Below are 23,586 nucleotides of genomic sequence, written 5' to 3' on the forward strand. Positions count from 1 at the left end.
CCATTCAGATTTGTTAGAGCACATTCTCTCCTTTGATCCTCCAACCCGAGCAACTTAGCAAGCTTCACCCTTTCATTATGATCTTAATCCAGTGAGGTTTCCACCTTTAGCCCAATGGTGGGTTTCAATTCATTATCAAAGGAAAACCAAAGGACCAATCCAAGTGTGGAATGAAGCACTCCAAAGTTACTCCTCCTTTCTATCAATAAATCCACCTTTGACTCTGATTCCATCCTCTCGAGACTCAACTTGGATCCTCCTTCCACCAGAAGGTGCAGTACATATTAACTGTGATGTAGCGTTGTCTTTTGCTTCATCCAAAGCTGGAATAGTGGCTCTTGTCCGCAACCATCTAATTAGAAGTGTAATTATTGGAGCCATCACGCTAATATATTCCTTTTTGGTGTTGGTGGCTAAAGCCTATGCATTGATGCTTGGCAAAGTACATATTAACTGTGATGCAACGTTCACTTCTGCTTCATCCAAAGCTAGAATAATGGCTCTTGTTCGCAAGAGGTGTAATTGTTGGAGCCGCACTAATATATTCCTCTTCGGAATTGGCGGCTAAAGCCTATGCATTGATGCTTGGCTCTAAGCTAACCCACGATCATCATGTATTAGTAACCATCCATATTTAGAAAAGTCAAATATATGGGTATCAAAATGTTGGCACTGGAAATAAGAGATTTAAGGCACCGAAAGTGGGATTTAAATTTGGCATGAGATATTTGCAATTTTTGGTCCCTAATTGTATAGTGACTTTGCAAGTTGATCCCTGAATCTCAACTATAAATAGGCCTAACCATTTCTCATTTTCAATCATCCCCCAATTTGTCATTCTCTCCTTAAGACATTGTTCTCTCTCTTTATTTGTAAATTTTTACTTGTATTTTGAAGTGAAATATATTTGTTAGTGCCCGAAGACGTAGGCAAAATTTGCTGAACCTCGTTAAAATTCTTGTGTTCTTTATTGTTTATTTTGCATATTTTGTGAGTGTGATTATAGTGATTTATTGTGCGGTTAAATTACGATAGAGGGATATTTTGGCTAGGAAAGACCTGATACTTAATTGATCCACGTGATCCACCTCTCTTTCCTGAGAATTGAACTTAGTGTAATTTTTTAGTACAATAATTATACTCTTTTCCACGCTTCCGCGCAACATCATAGCACTGAGGTATCTTGGAATTTGACGACAAGCTATGCATCGACTTCCCTTGGGAATCCTCCCGCTGTCATAGCATTCTTTCACTCATTCATAATAGTTGTGATCTTTCTTTTTGATTCACCTCTAATAATTGTAATATGACTTGTGATAGGATTGCTTAACTTTCTTTGTGTAAGATTTGTCCATCGAACTAGGTATCCAACCTTCAAACTTGCTAACACTCTTTTCATAATGAATGCTAGAATGTTAAATACGAGTTGGCAACTTAACTAGTAAGGGTCTTTTCTATCTTAATTAGTGGTCGAGGATTTGATCATTGTCTTGAGTATGGAGCAGCTTTAAAACTCGTGGTCACCATCTACCCTTTTAATTGACTCGTAGAATACGAAAAATTAGTTCCTGAGCTCGTCTCGATAAATATTTTGAAATTTTTTAAAAAAAATCAAAGGAAAAAACCTCGATAGGACAATTTGGGTACATAATGACTAAACGTCATTACTAACGTCATTAGGTGATATTTATTTTGGGGTCTACAAAGCTATAATGGGGAAAATGAAATAAGATTAGGAATATCCGACAACCCAAACATAATATTTTGATTATGATTTTTCACCAAATATTATGAATGAGACATCTAAACATATAATGTCCCAATTTCTTTATTTCTATCCATCTGGTTTCTCTAGAATGTTCTTTTATGAAATGGGTTAATGTATAATTTAATCCCTGAATTTGGTATTTTTTGTATTCATACTAAGTTATTTTTGGTACATGTTAATTTGAAAATTTGGAACTTTTTCAATTTAATCCTTAAATTGAAAATTTTAGGGTATCATGATATGACATTTTGATATTGTGTCACGTCATCACTTGAAATTTTTAAATATATATATTTATATAATTTTTTTAGCTAATTAAGGTCATCAACATTTTAAAAGAATTAAATTTGATCGTTAACATTTTTAAAAGGAATCAATATGATGTTCTTTTAATAGAAATGCGTGTTAAACTTTTTTAACATGGCGACCTACATAGTAATTCACGTAATACGTCATGCTATTTTTTGAATTCTTATGAATATTTTTTATTTTGAATTTTTATTTTTTATTTTTGAATATTTTTATAATTTTTAAATTATTTTTTGGCGTGGCATATAAGACAAATAGTGTCATATTAGTATGAACTGTATGTGAATTACCACACGGGTTGTCATACCAATATCGTTAAAAATTAATATTTTAATCAACATTCTTGTTAAAGAAGAGCAATTTGAATATTTTAAGAGATTAATAACCACATTTAATAAAAATAATAATGACCAAATTGATAAAAAAATTGTAGATATTAAAGTCTAAATTTATCAATATATATTTTTAATAATGGAATTATTCAGTCCATTTCTTAGTATATGTTGTGTTTTAAAATTCATTAAAGATATTTTATTTATAATCATAAACTAAGGATTATTATTAGGTATTATCATTGAAAATTAAAACAAAATTAGAACAATAATAGGTGTTTTATTTATTTATGTTTTAATTTAATTTTTTGAATAATCTTATTATAGGTTCTAATCATATCTATTTTTCTTTACATAATATTTAGAACTATCCATAACCTCTCCCTAACCCATGAATAGGGATAATACGCTCAACGCACTCAAACTCATATTCTCTTATATTAATAATAATATTCATATCAATCGAGCTAAGACTTAATCTCCCATTTTAACGTAATTTTTAGTTTTTAATCACAATATACCAAATAATAGTGTACAAAGAAACAATAAGTAACAACAATTTCATGAAAATGAGAAATAGTGATTAAATAATGTGGATTGAAGCAGCAATGATGGGTGCATGCTCCATTGGTAAAGCCATGATTGCAAAATGAAAAAATAATTGATAATATCATTAATAGATATAAGATATGTATGTGCAAAAAAATGTAAACCATCATTTACACCATAATAAATGAATAAATAATTTCATAAATCCTAAAAGGGTCAAATCCCAATCCTCACTAGTTCTTCCCACTAGCCATATTAAAAACCTTGAGAAAATAAATAAAAAAACACCCAAAAGAGGAGAGTTAACAAATATAAATATTAATCTTTTATAACCATCTCTTAAAATTTTAAATATTACACAGAGGGAGTTGTTACACATTTTTTTTAAATATGAATATGTTATAGAAAATTAATTTAATAAAAATATATTTTGTAGTTTTTAATTGTTGATGTTATAAATAAAAACACGTTATAACGTGGATATTCAATGACCTAGGATCTTAACTTTTACCACCAAGATCAAAGCTTCATTGGTAGTGTGATTAAATTAGAGTTTTTTATTATAAAATTATCATTTCTGAGTCAAGTTTTTTCTTTTAAAAAATTACGTAGTTATGGTTATAAATGTGACATACATACTTATTTATACTATATATTAAATCCTTAAACATTTAATTTAGTTGATATCACGAGTTAATTAAGTACTAACTCAATTATGAGAGTGAGACGGGTGGTGGAGTAGAGGATGCTAACTGTGAAGTAGTGGTGGATTTAATAACATTCGCTTTTGTCTCGTTCCATTGTCATCCCTAAATTTGTCCTCACATTAGGGTTTAAACTTTGTTTTGTTTAAATTAGTTCTCAAACTTAACAATTGTTCTCATATTAAAACTTAAATTTTAAGGTTTTCAAAAAATATCAAGAATTAACTTGAACCCAAAAATATTCAAACTCAAATGTGAGAATAATTATTTAGCTCAAACACTAACTCAGGGATGAAAGCCAAATGTAGAACTATTATTCTGGGTTTTTTACAAAAATAATATAAAAAAATAAAAAATTACCAAAATGTTATACATTTTTTTTATTTACCAAAATATATATAATTTTTTTTATTTACCAAAATATATCAAAAAAAACCTAGACCGACTTGACAGTTCCCTGGGTCAAGGGAACACTGTTGGCGGCACCAAACAAGGGAACCTTGTTGGCGGCACCAAACAAGGATTCCTTGTTGGCGGCACCACCTTAAATATTATGGGTGGTCAGTTGGTGGGGGGAAGAAGGAGAGGGGAAGAAGAAGAAAGAAAGGAAGAAAGAAAAAGAATGAAAAGGAAAGGAGAGGAAAGAAAGAAAAAGAAGGAAAGAAAAGGAAAGGGGAGGAAAGAAAGAAAAATAAGGAAAGAAAAGGAAAGGAGAAGAGAAAAAAAAAAGAAGAAGAAGAGGGAAGGAAGGAAGGAAAAAAAGAAAATAAGGTAATTTTATTATTAATTTAAGATTTTGTAATATTTGTGTGTTAAAAATAATGTTAAGTACATTTTACGTATTTTATTAATTTATTTAGGATATATAATTTTGAGATATATTTAGCATGAAAAATTAATGATATGTACATTATATGTTGATTAGGAATTTTTTTATGAAATTGACTTAGGATGTTGAAATTAGTTTTGTTAGGAAAATAACATTAAAAGTAAAATGATAAAGAAATATATTTAAGAAAACATAAAATACGAAAAGAAAAAACGATAATTATATATTCACCAAAAGTAAGAAAATGCGAAAAAAATTATATCTTTAATAAATTGTAAACATAATGCACTGAAAAAGTATAAAATTATAAAATTTAAAATGACGATATTTTTTAAAATAATAAAATGCGGAGAGAAAAATACGAACAAATGGCCAAAATTATAAATTTTAACATGGTCGAGTGGTATAACAGGGATCGGGTGCTACGGCAGTTTGGTGCAATCCAACCTATCCCGGATCCGCCGTGTGAGGTGGGAGAAGTGCACGGCAAGAATAAGAGAGGAAAATCGGTGATAGATTGGGGAATTAAGCACCGAAAATTTGTGGCGCTGTGGAATGATAGATTTCATCGAAGACCTCAGATGGTTATGGCTACCGACTCGCAACCATCAGAAGAGTATATGCAATGGTACATTAGTTGCGGGAAGCCATATTTATACGGAGGCCAGTCGGTTGTAATCCCCCCGCACATGCAGCGACATGGGGGATAGTCCACAGCGGCCGAGTGTGATGCAGATCCCATGGCATATTATTCTCCGGAACCACTAGAGCTCGAGCAGGAGCCCCAGCTAGATCCGGAACAATCTGGGTTTGTCGGTTCAGATAGCTATCATCCGGAATTGCCAGGCACTGACAATTTGCCGGGCTTCTCAGGGCCAGAATATGCATACGACTTTGAACTATTCGGATCCTACTCGCCCGGCCCATATCCGCAGCATTATGGGACTCCCTCAGGTGCATCAAGTTCGTCGCTGCCGAACGAGGGACCTGTTTTTACTACACCACCACCTGCGCCAAATGATAATGTCGGTCGTCACGGGCACCCAGAACGTGACCGTCGACCTCCGAATAGGTATACCCCTAGGACTACACCATCGAACCATCAATTTTAGGGGTGTATGGCACATGTTTGTACATTAACACGTTTGTACTTTTTTGTATCAATTTAATTATTCTAATTTAATGATTCTACTTTCAGTTATTGTGGTTATTGTTCAATTTCTTTTTACCAATTTAATTATTTTAAAGTTGCATTATATTAATGCTTGTTGTTAAGATGACTCCGTCGAAATAAGCGCATACAAAAAACTTAGCATCCATCTTCAATATTTAATCTGTCAAAAAATAAACAAAATCTCGTAAAACATCTTGCACGGATAATAAATAACTTAAATAAAAAAAAACTAATGTTTCAATATTCAATTTTGTACATGAAAGCCATTTAACCACTAATCCTAATAACTAACACAATAATAATATTAATAATTTTATATACAAAATAATACTAACTAAAATTATTAATAACTAACTACAAAAATAATACTAATTTTTACTAACAATAATACTAACTAACATCTTAATAATAATAATAATAATAATAATACTATAAAATTTTTATTTTTTGTAATATTTTGATAATAAAACCCTAACTAAAACTATTAATTTGAGTTTTATTGATTTTAATCTTAATAACTAAACTAAAACAAAAAAATACAAATTATACAAAACAATAACAATAACATAATCAATTATTTTTTAAAAAATACATGATTTTTCTCTTTTTTTCCGTAGCACCTATTCTTTCTTTTCTTTTTCTTCTGATTTTTCTTGTTTCAGCTGGACAGAGTTCGTGTTTATAACATGAGTGGTGCCGCCAACAGGGAACCCTTGTTTGGTGCCGCCAACAAGGAATCCTTGTTTGGTGCCGCCAACAAGGTTCCCTTGTTTGGTGCCACAATGATGTTCCTTGACCGAGGAATCCAAATCGATCCAGGTTTTTTTTTGTTTTTTAGTTTTTTTATATATTTTGGTAAATAAAAAAATTTATATATATTTTGGTAAATAAAAAAAATGTATAACATTTTGGTAATTTTTTATTTTTTTATATTATTTTTGTAAAAAACCCTAATATTCTAAGTTGAGACTCCGAAAAGAAGAACCAATTCTTTTCCATTGAAATTACTAAAATGAGGTGGAAACTTGGAACATAAACCATTTGTGGACGGGGGAGTGAGGCAAAAGAGCATGGCAAGGAGCTCCAAATCTCATAGGCGAAAACAGCGTGATGGATGTAGGGTAGGGTGAACCACTGGTCCCCAGTTCTCCCCCATGGTACCACACCACGTCATGTGATAGTGATGCTCACCCCCACCACGCTCTCACCAACGTTTTTTTGGGCTTTCACCCCCACCACGCTACCATTGTTTAACTTAACAACCCTTTCACTTTCCAACAAAAGCTGACACTTTTCATTTACTCTATTTATCTTATTTCTCTCTCACCCCCTTCCCCACGCATATATAACTGTACCAGTCTCATATTTTTATTAAATATATAACAAAACCCTTTTTGACCATTTGGTTTTACACACTAGAAAGGACTTTGAACCATTTTATGTGCAGTGCCAGTGTGTCGTGCAGAGCATAGCACCCACATGCTTCTCTGACCTCCTTTGACGTCCCTTCCCCTGTTTCAAGTTTTGAAGGGTAAGGTCATGGTCCTCACTCCTCATATTGGTCCACAAATAAAATAAAATAAAACTCAATCGGACCCATTTGTAAGTAGGCAGGCAGGTGCCACCAAATCCAGGTCCTACCACTTTCCATTTTCAGCTCTTACCTTCATATTACACATATATATACACCTGTCCACCCTTCCTAAGAAACCTCTGCTCTTGAAACACCGACCCTAAAATGAGAATGATTTAAGTCATAACAAAACCATGATTTTAGTGAAACATAGCATGCTTTCTAATTTTCTTTTTGTGACATGATACAAGAGGTAAAACCCATGCCAAATAGGTATATTGATAATCCCTTTAACCATCACTCTATATAAATTAAAACACAATAAACTATTTTTGAATAGTGAATATGAAAAGGTTATAATAATTGTTTACCCTACCCTGCCTCTGCTACATAAAATTATCATTTTACTCTTGTATATATAATTATTATAATAATAAAATTGTAATAATGTACTATAAAAATAATACATTTCATGTTTAAATATATTTTTAAAATGTTTATTTGATTTTAAAATATTAATAACAAAAATTAAATTAGAATGAGACAGAATAGGATGGATGCATCCCACTATCCCATGAATATTATAGTGATTCGGCAACATTCACCCTATCCAATTCCACCACACCCCTACTGGCTAGCCTTAACCCCAAAAATGATAGAATTGCTTTAAAACCCATATAGAAATTGTAAAAACACAAATTAATACACTGTCAAAATCTCATTTGGACCCTCCACAAAGTTGTTCTGTACGTATCCCTGCCCCCTATTGGCAACTCTTAAAACAGGGGCTACCTCTCTTCTCTATGCCTACACACTAATGAAAGCGGATTACAGCACACAGCACCCATTCTTCAATTATAATATAGTAAAACAGCAGTAACGTGCACTCCCACCATTCGCCCTTGTTTTGTAATCAAAGACAAATAAACAATCATTAAAAAAATAAAACCAGGATTAGAGCATAGATTATATATAAAACAAAATCGCCAACTACAAATTGACATTACAGCCCATCATCTATCCTTACATTCTAGTTCAAATACAAGCATAGTTTTTGTTTTTCATAATAATTATAAAAAAAAAAAACAAATCACACAGTTAAAAAAACAAAGCGTGCTTCCCTTGACTTCACTGTACAGTTTTTTTGTTTAAAGTTAGAGGTAAAAAAAGAGGAAATTACTGAAGCTTCTTTGGGAAATAGTAAAAATCTCTTTTAAGGAAAAAGGTAAATTAAGAAAAGTAAAAAACCACTTACTTTCCACCATGGAAACTAAAACCTATCCATTAAGGGAAAAAAAGGGGGGGGGGAATGGGGATTAGACAAGTATGTCGTGGGGATTACTTAGCTCTTTTCTCAACCGTTGAGAGAAAAGCCGGCATGCATCCATACTTAAATCAACGGCAGCTGCTAACGCCACGTAAGCAGCTGCATCTTCCGTACAGTTCACGTGCTGCACGCTAACTTCCACGCAGGGTTTGCTACACTTGCCTTCTCCTTCCACGCGAGCCGACATTACGAATCCTCTGTAAAGGCAAAATGGCCATAGTCCGTACCCGTAATCCCCGCTGCTTCTCGGGCTACAAGCCGGAGACGTCGCGTTCACCGGCGTGTTCCGCCAGTTTGAAGCTCCTCCACCACTGTTGCTGCCGAGGTCGATGACGAACTTCCCGCCTTTCCTCGAACTAAGAGTTGATTCGGCCAAGACGATAGCCGCCGATGCGCTCATGTCGGGAATGAGCTCGAAGCGGTAACCGAGTCCATCGGAAGAACCACGTTCACGCCAAGCTTCGAGACGGCCCCAGGGTTTCCAGGTGCCATCTCCTGGACGGAGAATAAGCCATGAACCGGGATTAGAACGGCTGACTCGGTCCGAACCGGGTGAAGCCACGAAAGGTGTGACCATTGAAGCGGCGGCTACAGGTGAGCCGGATAAGTCGTGGACTGTTATTGACCATCCTTTTCGCTCTTTCCCTGGCCTTTCCCTTTCGCTCCCAAACGAGCTTAACCAACTCCGAGAACTACTTGGCTCTGACTGTAACGGCCTGTACGATTTTTAACTGAAAAAAATTACTCCACAAGCAAAGCACAGACTAACTCAACAGTAAAAAGTTAAAAAGTTGTCATTCTTAAAAACTTTTTAACTTTGCTTTGCCGTACTGTATGGCATTCAAAAATTAGTAACTAACCTAGATCTTTGATTCCGGTCACCGGTATTTCGAAAACTGAACTTGCAAGTGAAAACGGGTTGCCGGATATTTCCACGGATCTGAAACACTTGAGGACTACATTCCGGTTCGCCGTCGAACTGAAAAACGAATCTCCGGTCGGGTTCCGCTTTAACATTCAAGTGAAACTGAGCGGAGGAATTTTTATTACCTTCTTTCCCGACTGAAATCCAGCCATTGTGGAAAACACAAGCCCTAGAATCAGTTCCCGTCAGATCCAAAGGCACCAATACTCTCCCTAACAAACGACCGGAGTTAACCCCGCAAGTAGCGCCGCTCCGACCGGTATAGACAGCGATCTTAAGGGAAAGCTTAGAGGAAAATATCGACTTCGCAGCGAGTTTATCGATATCTGCTTTGCTCAGGTGGAAAGTAGCGGCAATAGACGGTGGTTGGTTATCGGGGAAATGATTCTCCGACGGAATGTACGGAACAACAGCGGTTTGTAAAGGGAAATTGTTAAGCTTAATCTTGCAAAAACACGGCGACCACGATGGATGAACAACGGACCGAGCCGGTTTAGACGCAACCGGCACTTTCAATGCTAGATTCCCCACTGTAAGCCGTACGAAAGGGCAAGGGTCCATTCCTTTTTCTCTTTGCTCTTGCCCTTCTTCTTCAAAACCCGCACTCTTGAATCTATGATTAGTTCTATGTACTTGTCACACAGAGATAAAAATTGAAAAGAGAGGGTTTTAAGCTTGAAGCGAAAATGGAAGACTGTGCATGGAGGTTACATGGGAAAACGAGAAGGGAATAGGGTTTCGAAAAGTGGAAATGGTAACAGTGGTAAGCCTTATAGCCTTCATTGTTGTCTGGTTGTTTTCTTCTAAAATCTCTCTTAATTCTGTTTTTAGGGTTTGTGACAATTTTTTTGAGATTAAAAGATGAGTTTGTAGAAAAACAGGGGGCAGATTGGGGAAGATGGATGATAGCTGGCAACAGGCTGGAGTCAATTGCCAGAATGGATGGAACGGAAGTTGACGGTAAGGTCAAATTTCTTATAAAGTCCTTGTATTATGAATTTATTTTAGATTTAGTCTCTACTATAATTTGATCATTTCTATTTTCGAAAATTTTATTTTCAGTCCCCAAGTTATTTTTCATGAATTCTGTGAAATAATTTAGCATGATTTATTTCTTAAACATGTAATGACATGCTATATATTCTTTGACTTTTTTTTTGTAAGGGTTATATTCGCTTGGTTCAGTTGGATTTTGGATTTTCTGAATCATCCATAATAATTTGGTTCATTAAGTTCTCGATTTTTTATATTAATTTTGAATTTTTAGAATTTATTTTGAAAAATAAATTTTGTTTTAAAACTTTCAAATATTATTTGGCAAAGCTTTAAAGTATTTTCAAGTAAATAAAAATAATTAATAAATTTTATATGGAATTTTTTAAATTGTGTAGAATTTTAAGTTATTTTCACTATTTTAAATATAATATACATTTATAGCATAAAATAAAATAAATTATAAATTAAATAAAAATAGAATTTAATTTGATTTAAATTAATTGCAATTTTTAACTTGTATTTTATAAAACTTCTAAATACCTCAGTTGAGTCAGTTTTTTATTTTTCTTGCTCAGCTTTTGTTTTTTCATAATTGGATTTTTATATTAAAAAAAGAAAATGGTAAATAATTGTACAATTATACATGAAATACCTATATATATATATATATATATATATATATATATATATGACTGTCACAGATGTTTTAAAATAAGGACCTTAGATTATTTGATGGAATTCACAAAAAGAAATTAATCTCTTGACTAAAAATATACATTCCGAATTATAGGACTAAAAATGATGAAATTATAATAATAAATTTAAATTTGTCAAAAATGTATAGTATAGGGACCTTTCTTGAATTTTACCCAAAGGGTAATATCTTATGAGGTGGGGGAGCTCTCTCTCTCTCTCTCTCTCTCCCTTTCACCTGACCAACTAAAATTGTAGGCTCCCTATTTTTTAAGTCGTATGACGAAAATATCCTTCCTCTCTCTTTTCATTTCTCACCACCTACATGGAATCTCACTTCTTCTATGCAAAAACAAAATGGTTGAGTGGGATTAATAAATTTAATCAGAATTTTAATTTGATTGATATAAATATTATTGTTAATATAAGATTATATAAATTTGAGTGCGTTAAAACACATTATACTCTTATTTAAGAGTTGGAAAGAGGTTATAAGTAATTTTAAGACTTACATAAAAGAAATAGATATGAGTAGAATTTATAATATATTATTTAAAAATTATTATTAACCATTTTTTGTTAACCAATATTATGAAAATATAAGTATAGAATATTAATCATTAAAATTACTAATTTAATTGTTGATAAACTTATTTATAAGTCGATTGTTATAAAAATTCACAAAAAAATTAATTATTTAAGTACCAAATACATATAAATTGTTAAGTTTAGATACTTCACTATATATTATATTTAAGTATTTAATTGAACCAGTGTTATGAATCAATAGAATACTGATTTAATTAAGAAATAATTAAAACTAATTTTTATAAAATAGCAATATGTTTTATGTTTTTTTCATATTTTTAGGTAAAATCTATAAAAATAAATTTAAATCCAAAATAAATCTAAAAAAATACCCATATATAATTAGGCTTAAACTTAAACCCCATTAATTTCAACCAATAACTCGTTTGTTTTTACCTCTTTGGTATAAAAAGAGTGAGTTTCCTGTGAATTTTTTATTAATCTCGGTAATATATTTTAATACACTTAAATTCACGTTTTTTAATATTAATAAAAATACTCAAAATAATAGTTTGATTATGATTCATGAGGTGGGACCCGAGTTTTTGATAGAGGGATTTGGGTTCGTCTGATCTGGAATTGGGTGGGGTTTGATTTTATGTACTGGTTATTGGATGAGATTATTAATTGCTGATTTTACAGGGAGTATTTCATGGTGCGGACACGTGGCGTTGGGAATTGTTTTCTCTATCTGTCATTGCCCATGTCATCTTCCCAATTTTAGTATTTACTAATCTTTTTCCTTTAATAGTATTCAATAAAATTACACATCTCATGCTTAATCATCAAATCTCATCTCATCTTATTTTTATTATCTTCATTTTTTTAGGAAAATTTTTAAATTCTAGTAAATATTTATACATTATTTAATTTTTATCTTTTAATTATTATATATAAAAATAAAATGATAATTTCATATTACGAAGTAAGGCGGGATCGGATAAACAATTATCAAAATGTAATCCATACACACACTATAAAAAGCAAAAAAGAGATCACCCCACCCTTCATCTACTTTTCAAAAGAAAGAATTCTACTCTATTTAGAATAAATCGATCGGAATTCATCAGATGATTTTGATTCTGTCATTTCTAATTATATCATAACAAATATATAATGTAAATAGAAAAAACTTTTTAAAAATATATCAAATGTCATTCAATTTTATCTTCTTCTTTTTTTTCAATTTTTAGACCATCCTAGTTCATTCCCTTTGTAAAAGAAAATTTTCATTTTTTTTCAAGTACGTCCTAGGAGTTATGAACTCTCCTACTCCTAGGTTAAATCATAAATTTGACAGTGGGCAAAACAATTCATTTTTTCTATTATTTTTGGAAAGGGAGGGACCTATAAGGGCTACCATAAATTTTGTGATTACAGTTAGATATAAATTTTATTAATTTTAAGAAAAATCAATATATATATATATATATATTACTCCATATTCATTTTATGATTTATATTTAAAATCCATAACTAAATATCATCTCCAATATTTGAACTTGAGTCTACCCTTATGAGTACAATGTGCCTCATCATTACAACTAAACATTTGTTAGTATCAATATGTAAATTTTTTATTTATTAAATTAACCAAAATGGGACCAATACCTTTATCTACCCTATGAATACACTCTAGAGATGTTTATGGATTAAAACGGGTCAGAATTCATTTGTAAAAAAAAAGTTCAAGCCTGATTTATCTAAAAACTCGTTTTCTATTTAAATAATAATAAAAATATATTTTAGTTTGATTGTAAGTATAAAAATAATATTATATATATTTATTTTATTATTAATAAATAGTAAAGCAAACCAAATCAGACCAACACAAAGTTAAAAATAAAACTCAAATTAAATTACTCGATTGATGAACATCTCTAATATGTAGTATTTCTTCTCCCATGCTCGTGAGATAGTAAACGAATAGGTTAAATGATAATTAGTATCTTATATATTATATTCTAGTTTTGTACTCTCTGCAACACATAAGAAAATTTTATTTCTTTAAATGTGTTTCAACATAGAATGATAATATTTTATATTAAATTACATTTTAAAATAATTAAATTAAAGTATTGAAATTATATTCATAAATTTTTAATAATATATGTAAATATAAATTTTCATTAATTACATATTTACTGGCTAATTTGCTTTGGCCTCTTAAAAATAAAAATAAAAATAAAAATCAATTGAGTTCTCTTATAAATTAAGAAATTATAAATTAATATATAGTAAAATTACACTTTAATCCCCTAAAAATAAAAAAATTTATTTAATCCCTTCAAAAATTATAAGATTATAAATTAATACATATAAACTTATATTTTGATATATGAAAAAAGCTATAATTAAATTCCGACCCTACTAAAAAATTACTATTTACTTTTGCACATATCTAGAACAACTAATAATACTTTATTTATTAACATATTTATTTCAACCCATAAATAGGAAGATAATGCGTTTTAGTGCACTCGAACTCACGTCTTCCTGTATTGACAACAATACTTATGCCAATTGAGTTAAGGCTCAATCAACAATTTAAATAAAGTTTCTAAAGTCATTAAATTATGTTTTATACTTTTACAAGTAATTAAATAAATGTTATGAAAATATGTAACTTTTGTTTCATAATTACACATAGATTATACTTAAATACTTGTGACATATAGATAAAAATAGCCATAACCAATGCATGTTTAATATTTATCAAAGTTTTATTATTTTATAGAGGCGAATATAGGGGACTAAAAGGGCCTCGTCCTCCTCTAAAATGGAAAATTGTTATTTAGGTTCTTTAATTTTTTTAATTTTAAATTAGTAAATATAAAATTGTACTTTGACCCCTTAAAATTATAAAAATATAGTTTAATCTTTTGAAAATTATAAAGATAAAAATATAAAAGTTAAAATTTTTAAAAATTATTCTGACTTTGTCCTGTTATGTTACATTGTTGTCCCTAATTGAAAGAAACATAAAAGGGTGTGAATTAATTAAGGGATGGGACATAAGGTAAGGTATGAATATGATTGGGAACCCACAATGATGAATTTAAATCAAATAATAATTTCATTAAATACAGTGGATCTATATAAGTCACCATTAATCCAACTAGCTTTATAGTTGTACATAATACATTACATTTAAAAGTTGTTGCTTCAACATTTGGCATCTTTCAATAGTAATAATAATAAGCCGATTGAGTCTTAACTCGATTAGTATGGGTATTGTTGTTAATGCAAGAAGACGTGGGTTTGAGTACATTGAAGCGCATTATCCTCTTATTTATGAGTTGAGTAGAGGGTATGAGAAGTTTTAGGTATTGTGTTAAATAGAACAGATATAATCAAAACTTATAATAAGATTATTTAAAAAATACAATAATAATAGATTAAACTCTCAATTTATATATATATATATATATATATATATATATCAAATTGACCCTTATTTTTTTGAGCTAATTTGACCCCAATCTTAAAAAAATAAAGAAATTATTTTTAAAAGAAAATGTTAATTAAAATATTAATTTTTAACGGTGTTGGAATGGTAACTTGTGCGACAGTCTATGCATGCTTCATGTTGATATGACATTGTTTGTTTTATATATCACGTTAACAAAAATAACATAAAAATTGTAAAATAAAAATTACAAAAAGCTTTAAAAAAGAAGAAGCTAGGAGTACATGTAAATTGTCATGCAAGTTGTCATATTTAAAATTGGCTTCTTAGTCAGTATTCTGTTGACAAAACAATAATTCAACTTTTTTGAAAAATTAATGATCAAATTAAAATGTTTATGGTCAAATTCAAAAAAATTTTAAAGACTGAGTGTTAAATTTAACTTAAAAAATATAAGTCAAATTAACAAAAGATGTAAACAATGAGGACTGAAATTAACATTATGCCCTGCTATGCAAACATACATCCATACTCTAAACATGTGGTTTATTCTATATCTTGTGTTTGTATCATACGTTTATTTATTCTGTATTTGTATAAATTATTATTGTAATTCAATTTATATAAAGAAACTATTATATGTAAGTGTCATATCTCGGTTCGTTTTACACATTTTTGTATAATAATTTAATTAAGAAGAAATCAACCTGTAAAAATGGATCTTAGATGTATTAATTTTTTTAAAATTCTGTCACGCACACTTTCCATATTTTTCAACAAAAGATGCTTGATATGAACATTATTGTCATATCGATCTATCCAAAGCATTCAAAGCTTTGACATATCGGTTCATCTCCCCCATAGTTGAATGTGGTGGAGGGTTGATTTGACAAGTCTTTCCAACTATGTGTTTTTCATATGATTTCCATGTAATTCGTTATTGTCCTTATTCTTAAATGAAACAATACCCAATAATTGATAGCACTTGTAGCTTACGTCGATGTTACTAGCTTTGATTACCACATGCCCATTGATCAAAAGGACAATTAATAAAGCGGCATATTCTATTGTTATAATTGTTTCTCCATGTGAAAAAAGAAACTTACGTTTTTCTAACCTCTATCTTTCCAACAAGACGACAAACAACTCCAACATTACACTTCATTATCATAGATACCACATATAGACCATCAAGGCTTTCAAGCGGTCTTTGATACGTGCATTCCCCTATTTAGTAGTCCCATTGTTCAAAATTAACAATATTTCGAAAAACTCCCTCAAACATCAAAACTTAAATACCCAATACAGATTAGTGAGACCCCCAACAAAAAGAAATTGAAAATGATAACTTAGAGACCCAAAATACTTTAATATAGTTAAACAATACAAAAATTAAGGCCCAGTACAAAGGTAAAACCAAAAGTGAAAATGCAAAATCTGGCCCAAAAAATGATGATTATAAACTTAAACTTGAGTTAACCTAAATCAAACCTGAAATTTTGATCATATCAATATAAATTCAAAACCCAATCTAATTCCATTTCTAATTCGATTTAAGTAGGAAAATTAATGATTTAATTTTGATCAAATGATTTAAATGAGGTAAATTTTCACTCAAATTTATTTTGATTATTTAGTTAATTTTGATTTTTCGATTTTATGATATATCGATTCGAAGATTAACTCAAAACTTGATTCAATTTTTTAAAATTTTGAGTTTAATTCACAATAAAAAGTAAATTAGTTGAAGTAAACCGTGAAGTATTAAAATGCTCGAATCTCGAAGAAAAAAAACATTAATCAACTGCTGTAACTGACTCTACAAGACAAATATGTTACAATGAACAAAACAATGTGTATTAACAAAATACATCAAATGCCTATCAACAAATACACCTGTTGTCTTTTTTACATCATAAAACCTGGAACCGGAGAAGCCGACCGGCTCCGATGATTTACATGTTGGGATCTTTTACACTTTCCAAAATGGCATCCTCTTCCAGTTTCTAGCAGGAATCATCATTCAATGCTTCCATACATGATCAACGATTCTGAAACACCATTTGGTGCCATCCCTTTTCAACATTTCGATTCTTTAAGGTTTCCAAGAGTTTACTTATTATATCGATCTTTTCTTGTATCGGCTTTGCGCGAGGCTTAACAGGAAGTCCGTAAATATATGTTCGTACCCAGGCATTTTCCCGTACCCTGTAATATTTCCGCAGAAAATTGCAGTTCGAGTCAGAAACAAAATGAGAGCATGATGCTTATATAATATAGAAGTTTCACTTGCCAGGAAAGTAGTTGATGTCGATGACATAAAAATGATCCCTCCTTCCATGTTCCCGGATAATATCTAGGTTAAATAACCGAAGACCCTGTATATAACCAAAGAAAAGATTATATAGAGAGGTATCAAAAGTAATCCATAGGATCGGATTATGTTAGAAAACTACCAGTCGTCGACGAAGTTCTTTGGCTAGTCTTTCGAGTAAAGGGCGAGGAGGAAGCTCTGCAAATAGAAGGAATGGCGTATGTTAAGAAATACCAACGTAAAAGTAGCAAAGATGAAAGGGTATTCAGTGAGACAAAATACCAGCCACACTCGGGTCCAAATCGGCATCATCTGCAGATGCTGCGGCGCATGAAACACGTGGAAAACGGAAAACACCGGCATTTTTCGAGAGCTCTCTCTTAGTTACGTCAGGTAAAGAGAACCGCCTCACTACTTTTATGGCTTCTCCAACGATATAAACCTTGAAAAGTACACCTCCTACGCGGACATTAAAGTTAGAAAACAATACTGCAGTTATAAATCCATATAAAAATTGCCATTGCTTACCGTGGTTAACAAACTCTTGAAGAACGAGCGGTGGTTCAAGTTTTTGAAGAGAGTATTCATCGTAAGCAAGTGATAGTTCATGCGACTTTGCACTTCCATCGGCAACCAATGGTTTCGCAACTGAAACAGATAAATATGTAAGTTTTGATAATGAATAATTGCCTCGAAAAATAGGAGCAAAGCTGAAAAGGTACATACCAAGGGGTAGTATCAACCCAGCTTTGGTTACAGCATCGGGAATGGATGACGAATCTCTTTTAATGACCAACTGTCGAGGAACACCAACTTTTCCTGCATGGTAAAACATCAATATCAATTTACATCAGCATGTGAATGTCGACAAAAAGTTTAGCACAAATTACCGTAAGTGTCAGATAAATTCATATCTGCAACACATTGTAACATCGATTGACGATTGTGTAAATGTTGTATAGCATCCGGAGGATCAAGAACCGTGACTTCGGGATGTGTTCGTCTATATTCCTGTAGTTAAGAGGGAAAAGAATGTCAGCTGAATTGTTCCGACACGAATGTGTAACTAGCAAATAAAGAGCCCTTGAGACAGCAGCCATATAAGGAAACACCGACAGGGGTGTAGACAAGGGGTAGGTAGTGGCCTCCCGCCCCCCCCCCCCAACACAATGGTAAATATGCCTTTTAGTCCCTTTGAAGTTTATGAAATTGTAAGTTAGTATAATGATAAAATTACACTTTGGCCCCCAAGAATTTATGATTCATCTTTGGCCTGCTTCGGCCATAAACACCGATACAGGCTCACCATACAAAAAGTTCACAACGACTAAATGTCAACACTCGCAAAACACTGCTACAAAAAAACATAAGGTGCTTAAGGTCTTGACCTAATATTTATTTAGTTAGCCATTAATGAGTTTTAAACACAAACAAAATCATCTTCATACATGATCATTCCAGGACATCTATCATTCTAATGAGAAACAAAAATTATATGATCTAGAATTCAGACCAACCTCGAGAATTTGGCGCCATTCTTTTCCGGTCAACTGCATTAAAAAAATGGATGACATTAAGTGCAAGACCTTGAATGCATAAGGGGTGCTTGTTTAAGATGATTCAAAGATATATATATATATATATATATATATATATATACTAACCTTGTGCAATACTATATCAAAAGGACCTTGATCTGAAAGAGGTCTGTTTTGATCGATTGCAACAAACAATATCCCTTTATTCCTGTACCATTTTCAACATGTATACAAAGTTATACAAAAAGATAGAAACAGCAAAAAAGGGCTTCATATCAACCATAAAATTCAAGCTTCTCCCCTTATCAAGCTAATAGAAAAAATGTTAGAATCTAGGAGGTGCTTGTATTATAGGGACTGTATCAAGTAAATCCCCTTTTATTAAATGGACCAATTTAATCCCTATAATATTAAAAACAATCAAATAAGTCCAAATAAGATACTATTAACATATAAATATCTTAAATTAATAATAACAAACAATATCCCTTTATTCCTGTACCATTTTCAACATGTATACAAAGTTATACAAAAAGATAGAAACAGCAAGAAAGGGCTTCATATCAACCGTAAAATTCAAGCTTCTCCCCTTATCAAGCTAATAGAAAAAAGGTCAGAATCTAGGAGGTGCTTGTAGTATAGGGACTGCATCAAGTAAATCCCCTTTTATTAAATGGACCAATTTAATCCCTATAATATTAAAAACAACCAAATAAGTCCAAATATGATACTATTAACATATAAATATATTAAATTAATAATAACCATAAAATTAAAAAAAAAAACCTTTGACTCACTGATTACTACTATGTTTGATGTAATATTATTCAATATATATTTCCTTTTTTTTACCATAAAACGAAAACGACATTAAACTGCTGAGCATATTCCCACACTTAGAATCCACAGATTAGATTCCAAAAATCAATCAACCCAGGAAAAAAATTCAAAACGCAATATGGCTAAAGCCTTCAAAAAGCAAAAAGAGGGGATAAAAACTAAAAACCCAAGCTTTATTCACCTGGCTAAACCTTCGAGTTTTGGCTTTAAAAAGCTCTCAACTTTCTTAGAAGTAAGAGCGTATCCAACAATAACAAAGCTTTTCTCTGGTTGTAAGTGTCCGATGGAGCAGTGCGACATCGTTTTCGGTCCTTCTTCTTCGTCGTTGTCGTCTTTCAGCCTCATGTGGGGGAAAGAGAAATTCAGAGCTTATAATAAAGAGAAAAAAAAATGCAAATGAAGAGGGGAATATCTAATATAGGTGTAAAATGGGAAATAGGAGGGGCGTACTGTATAAATAGGCGTTTTGTTTACGGAGGAGTTTTGTTTGTATGTTTCGCTTGCCTTTTGGCTTACGGTATTGACGCGTGTTTGATTTGGTTATCTGATCATTAGATTTTGATTTTGATATGTAAGGGTGACTTATGACGTGGCAAATCATTTAATTTTAGTTTTCTAAATAATGAAAAATTTTGGACCGACTTTTTTTTCAAATTGGTTAAAATTTGCTATTAATCCTTGTACTTTTACAAAATTTAATATTTAGTCATTGTACTTAAAAAGTTAAAAATTAGATCATCCTTTTTTATATAAAATGTACCAATTTGATATATGATTGATTAAAATAAACATGCTAAATTGACAAATTTCGATAAATTCTAGCGATTTTAATTTTTAAAATATAAAGACCAAATCTAAAATTCTATACAAATATATAAACTAACAACATATTTAAACCTTTCAAATTCTATAAAAAAATACTTGTATGATTATGATTTCCTTTTGGGATTTAGTCTCCTCATCCTAATATTTCAAGAGTTAAAATATGTTTTAAGTCTCTATATTTTTATCTGATTATAATTTAATTATTTTATTTTTAAATTTAAAAATGTAAGTTCGGTTATTAATATCGCTAAAGTCTTTATATTAAATTCATGTTCATTATAACGTTATTTTTTATTACATGATTACGGAATAAATAATTAAAATAATAAAATTATAATAAAAGCTTAAATTCCTAAAAATGAAATAATGTGTATTTTGGGGTTATCCAAAGAGTTGATGGATAAGGTTTAAATATTAAAACACGTGTGCTGTCTATGTTCTTTTAAATTCTTTTGATGAAAAGAAAACCCAGGATTTGATAAGAACAATGATTTGATTGATTAAATTAATATTTTGAAAATTAAAATTTTTTTTAACTAGTGTATTGGCCTATTGATTAAGGTGTTCACTGTTCAAAACTCTATCTGAATTCGAATCGCGCTAATCACATTACTCTTAGGGCTTTACCTTCTCTTGTATTTTCACCATTGGTAATTATATTATGAAATTGATATTAGGGTAACAATTTTATTAGTATTATTAATGGATGATAATAAAAGTAATATTAATTAATATGATAGTATATTAATATAAATTTAATAAAATTAGGTGTGTGATAAATTATTAAAATTTTCATTTTCAAATAAAAGCATTTGATAATCATTTTAATTTTTCACTTAATATAAAAAATTTCGATAAAAATGTTCAATGAAATAAGTAGTTAGGTAGCTACTTATTACTTAATGTAGAAAATATTAAGTCGATTTTATTTTATTAAAATTTGAAATAAGTTATCTTTTTTTTAATGAAATGTTCAAATTACCATATTTATCTTTCATCTAAAACTATCCAAAAACAATAATGTTGAAATTAAAATAAATTCTTTTAAAATAATATTTATTTTTATCAAACAATATAATTATATTCCGTACTTATATTTATTAATTTACCAAACAATTTTCTATTATAAATTCAACACTTAAAAAAACTTAGCAAAAAACTCAAGATTTAATTTTTAGCAATTAAAATTTCAGTTTATCGAGACACAACATTAGTCATATCTTTTAGAAATTCTACTTAAAAAATAAAATAATATATTATTAGTTAATTGCTTAAGGGTCAAAAAGTTTATAGCAAAAAAAAAATCAATTAAGTCCTTAAAAAATATACCCTATTGAGTTATTAATAACTAAAAAATAATTAATTAGGCTATTCATTAATTAAAATTAGTATTACCATGTTTGTCATGTCAACACCTTTAACGGTCAAATTGTTAACCTAGTACCAATTCGGTTTGAAAATTACTACTATACCTTTTTATTAGTTTTTTTTCGTCTTTTCTTACTTTTATATAGTTTTTAAATAAAATAACTATAAATTAGCATACTTAAGGATTGAACCAATATTTAATGGAGTTATAAACAAGTTCTTTATTGTTAGACCAACGATAAATCTTAAATAAAATTTAAAAAGTCAACTTTTAAGTTAAAATATTTTTCTCACCAAATTTATATATTTGTACCATTAATAAAACCCCCGACTGAATTGGTGTCATTGATTGCGTTGGTGTCGCAAGTCAACTCAATATTTAAATTTTTTTAAAATATTTTTAATATTAAATTTTAACTTGATCTCTTTTTGATGTCCTATAGAAAAATAGTAATACAATGATAAACAATTTGAGTGCATTTAATATTTTAAAAATGATTTATTTATCTATTTCAATTTTCTTTTACTCACAAGTTAGACTGCTTTTTATTTTAATTTCATACATATTGCATATGCGTTATTATTATTAATTCAAACCTTACATTTAATTATTTATTATATATTATTTTAAACACAAACTTGTATTCTACATCTATAATTTCTACACACATATGCGTATGATAGAACTTCTAGAATACCATAATGTGAAAGCTATATTAAAACTTAAAATCACAAATATATATATATATATATATATATATATATATCATATAAAAGCTAGTTGAAAATTGATAGAACTGGCTTTGATAATAAATGAAAATAATGCATATAAATCAACCTAATGAGGAGTCAGCAAACTTATTTTTATAACATTGATTAGATTTGCCTATGAGTTGAGTAATTTATTTGGCTCAATTTAAATTTAACATCGGATTTAAACAATAATTTGTATATTTTAGATTTATTTAATTTGACCCGTATTTAATGTAAATAATAAATTAAAATTTAATTATAAAATCTACAAATATTAATAAAAATATAATTTGATATGTTATTAATTTTAAATAATAAAATGAGTTTATGAGTTAAGTTAAGTTGACTCGAAAAAATTAAATCGATCCGATTCAATCTATAAATATATTTTAATGTTTGTGGGTTTGAAGGATCAAGATGGTATACACCTATTGCCAATTGGATAAGCATTAGACATGGAAGCCTTTTACAAATATGATAAAAGTAATATTTTTTATAGTATTTATTAACAAAGGTGGATGCAGTTTTGGGGTGGGATCATATGATTGATGATGTGGAATGAATACTTTTTTATTTATATATTTTTGTCAACTTTGTTGGTAGTTTGGGACTCATTTATAATTTATAAAATTTTAAATTAGTAAATTTAAAATATATTTTAATTTCTTTAAAAATATGAAAATTTAGTTTAATATTTTAAAATTATAAAAATAGAATATTAAAATAATGAAATTGTAGTTTTACTATTTTAAAATATATAAATTTACACATA

At 30.0% G+C, this 23,586-nt stretch overlaps 2 protein-coding genes across 2 annotated transcripts; both read right to left on the reverse strand.

Moving 5' to 3' along the window:
• Window positions 1-8,172: 8,172 nt before the first annotated feature.
• Window positions 8,173-10,331, reverse strand: LOC105773013 (uncharacterized). Its single transcript, XM_012594574.2, has 2 exons — window positions 9,426-10,331; window positions 8,173-9,281 (listed from the first exon to the last, which is right to left on the reverse strand). Exons 1-2 carry the CDS (start codon window positions 10,049-10,051, stop codon window positions 8,555-8,557), a joined length of 1,353 nt encoding a protein of 450 aa, XP_012450028.1. The 5' UTR covers window positions 10,052-10,331; the 3' UTR covers window positions 8,173-8,554.
• A 6,625-nt stretch (window positions 10,332-16,956) lies between these two features.
• Window positions 16,957-20,303, reverse strand: LOC105774216 (inositol-tetrakisphosphate 1-kinase 3). The gene is made up of 10 exons (XM_012596616.2): window positions 20,050-20,303; window positions 19,155-19,236; window positions 19,008-19,040; window positions 18,381-18,501; window positions 18,217-18,309; window positions 18,019-18,138; window positions 17,773-17,949; window positions 17,633-17,688; window positions 17,470-17,554; window positions 16,957-17,384 (listed from the first exon to the last, which is right to left on the reverse strand). The coding sequence occupies exons 1-10, from the start codon at window positions 20,211-20,213 to the stop codon at window positions 17,296-17,298; spliced, it is 1,020 nt and encodes a 339-aa protein (XP_012452070.1). The 5' UTR covers window positions 20,214-20,303; the 3' UTR covers window positions 16,957-17,295.
• Between the last annotated feature and the right edge of the window lie 3,283 nt (window positions 20,304-23,586).

Source organism: Gossypium raimondii, chromosome 6 (assembly GCF_025698545.1).
Source record: "Gossypium raimondii isolate GPD5lz chromosome 6, ASM2569854v1, whole genome shotgun sequence".
Lineage (NCBI taxonomy): Eukaryota > Viridiplantae > Streptophyta > Magnoliopsida > Malvales > Malvaceae > Gossypium > Gossypium raimondii.

Bases quoted from the DNA above. Each gene is read 5' to 3' on its own strand.
- LOC105773013 (XM_012594574.2), bottom strand. From the start codon at position 10,051: ATGGACCCTTGCCCTTTCGTACGGCTTACAGTGGGGAATCTAGCATTG. The intron at 9,282-9,425 runs GTTAGTTACTAA...AAAATCGTACAG, and splicing joins GACCGGAATCAAAGATCTAG to GCCGTTACAGTCAGAGCCAA.
- LOC105774216 (XM_012596616.2), bottom strand. From the start codon at position 20,213: ATGAGGCTGAAAGACGACAACGACGAAGAAGAAGGACCGAAAACGATG. The intron at 18,310-18,380 runs GTAATTTGTGCT...TTTACCATGCAG, and splicing joins GAATTTATCTGACACTTACG to GAAAAGTTGGTGTTCCTCGA. The intron at 18,139-18,216 runs GTATGTACCTTT...TATCTGTTTCAG, and splicing joins TGGGTTGATACTACCCCTTG to TTGCGAAACCATTGGTTGCC.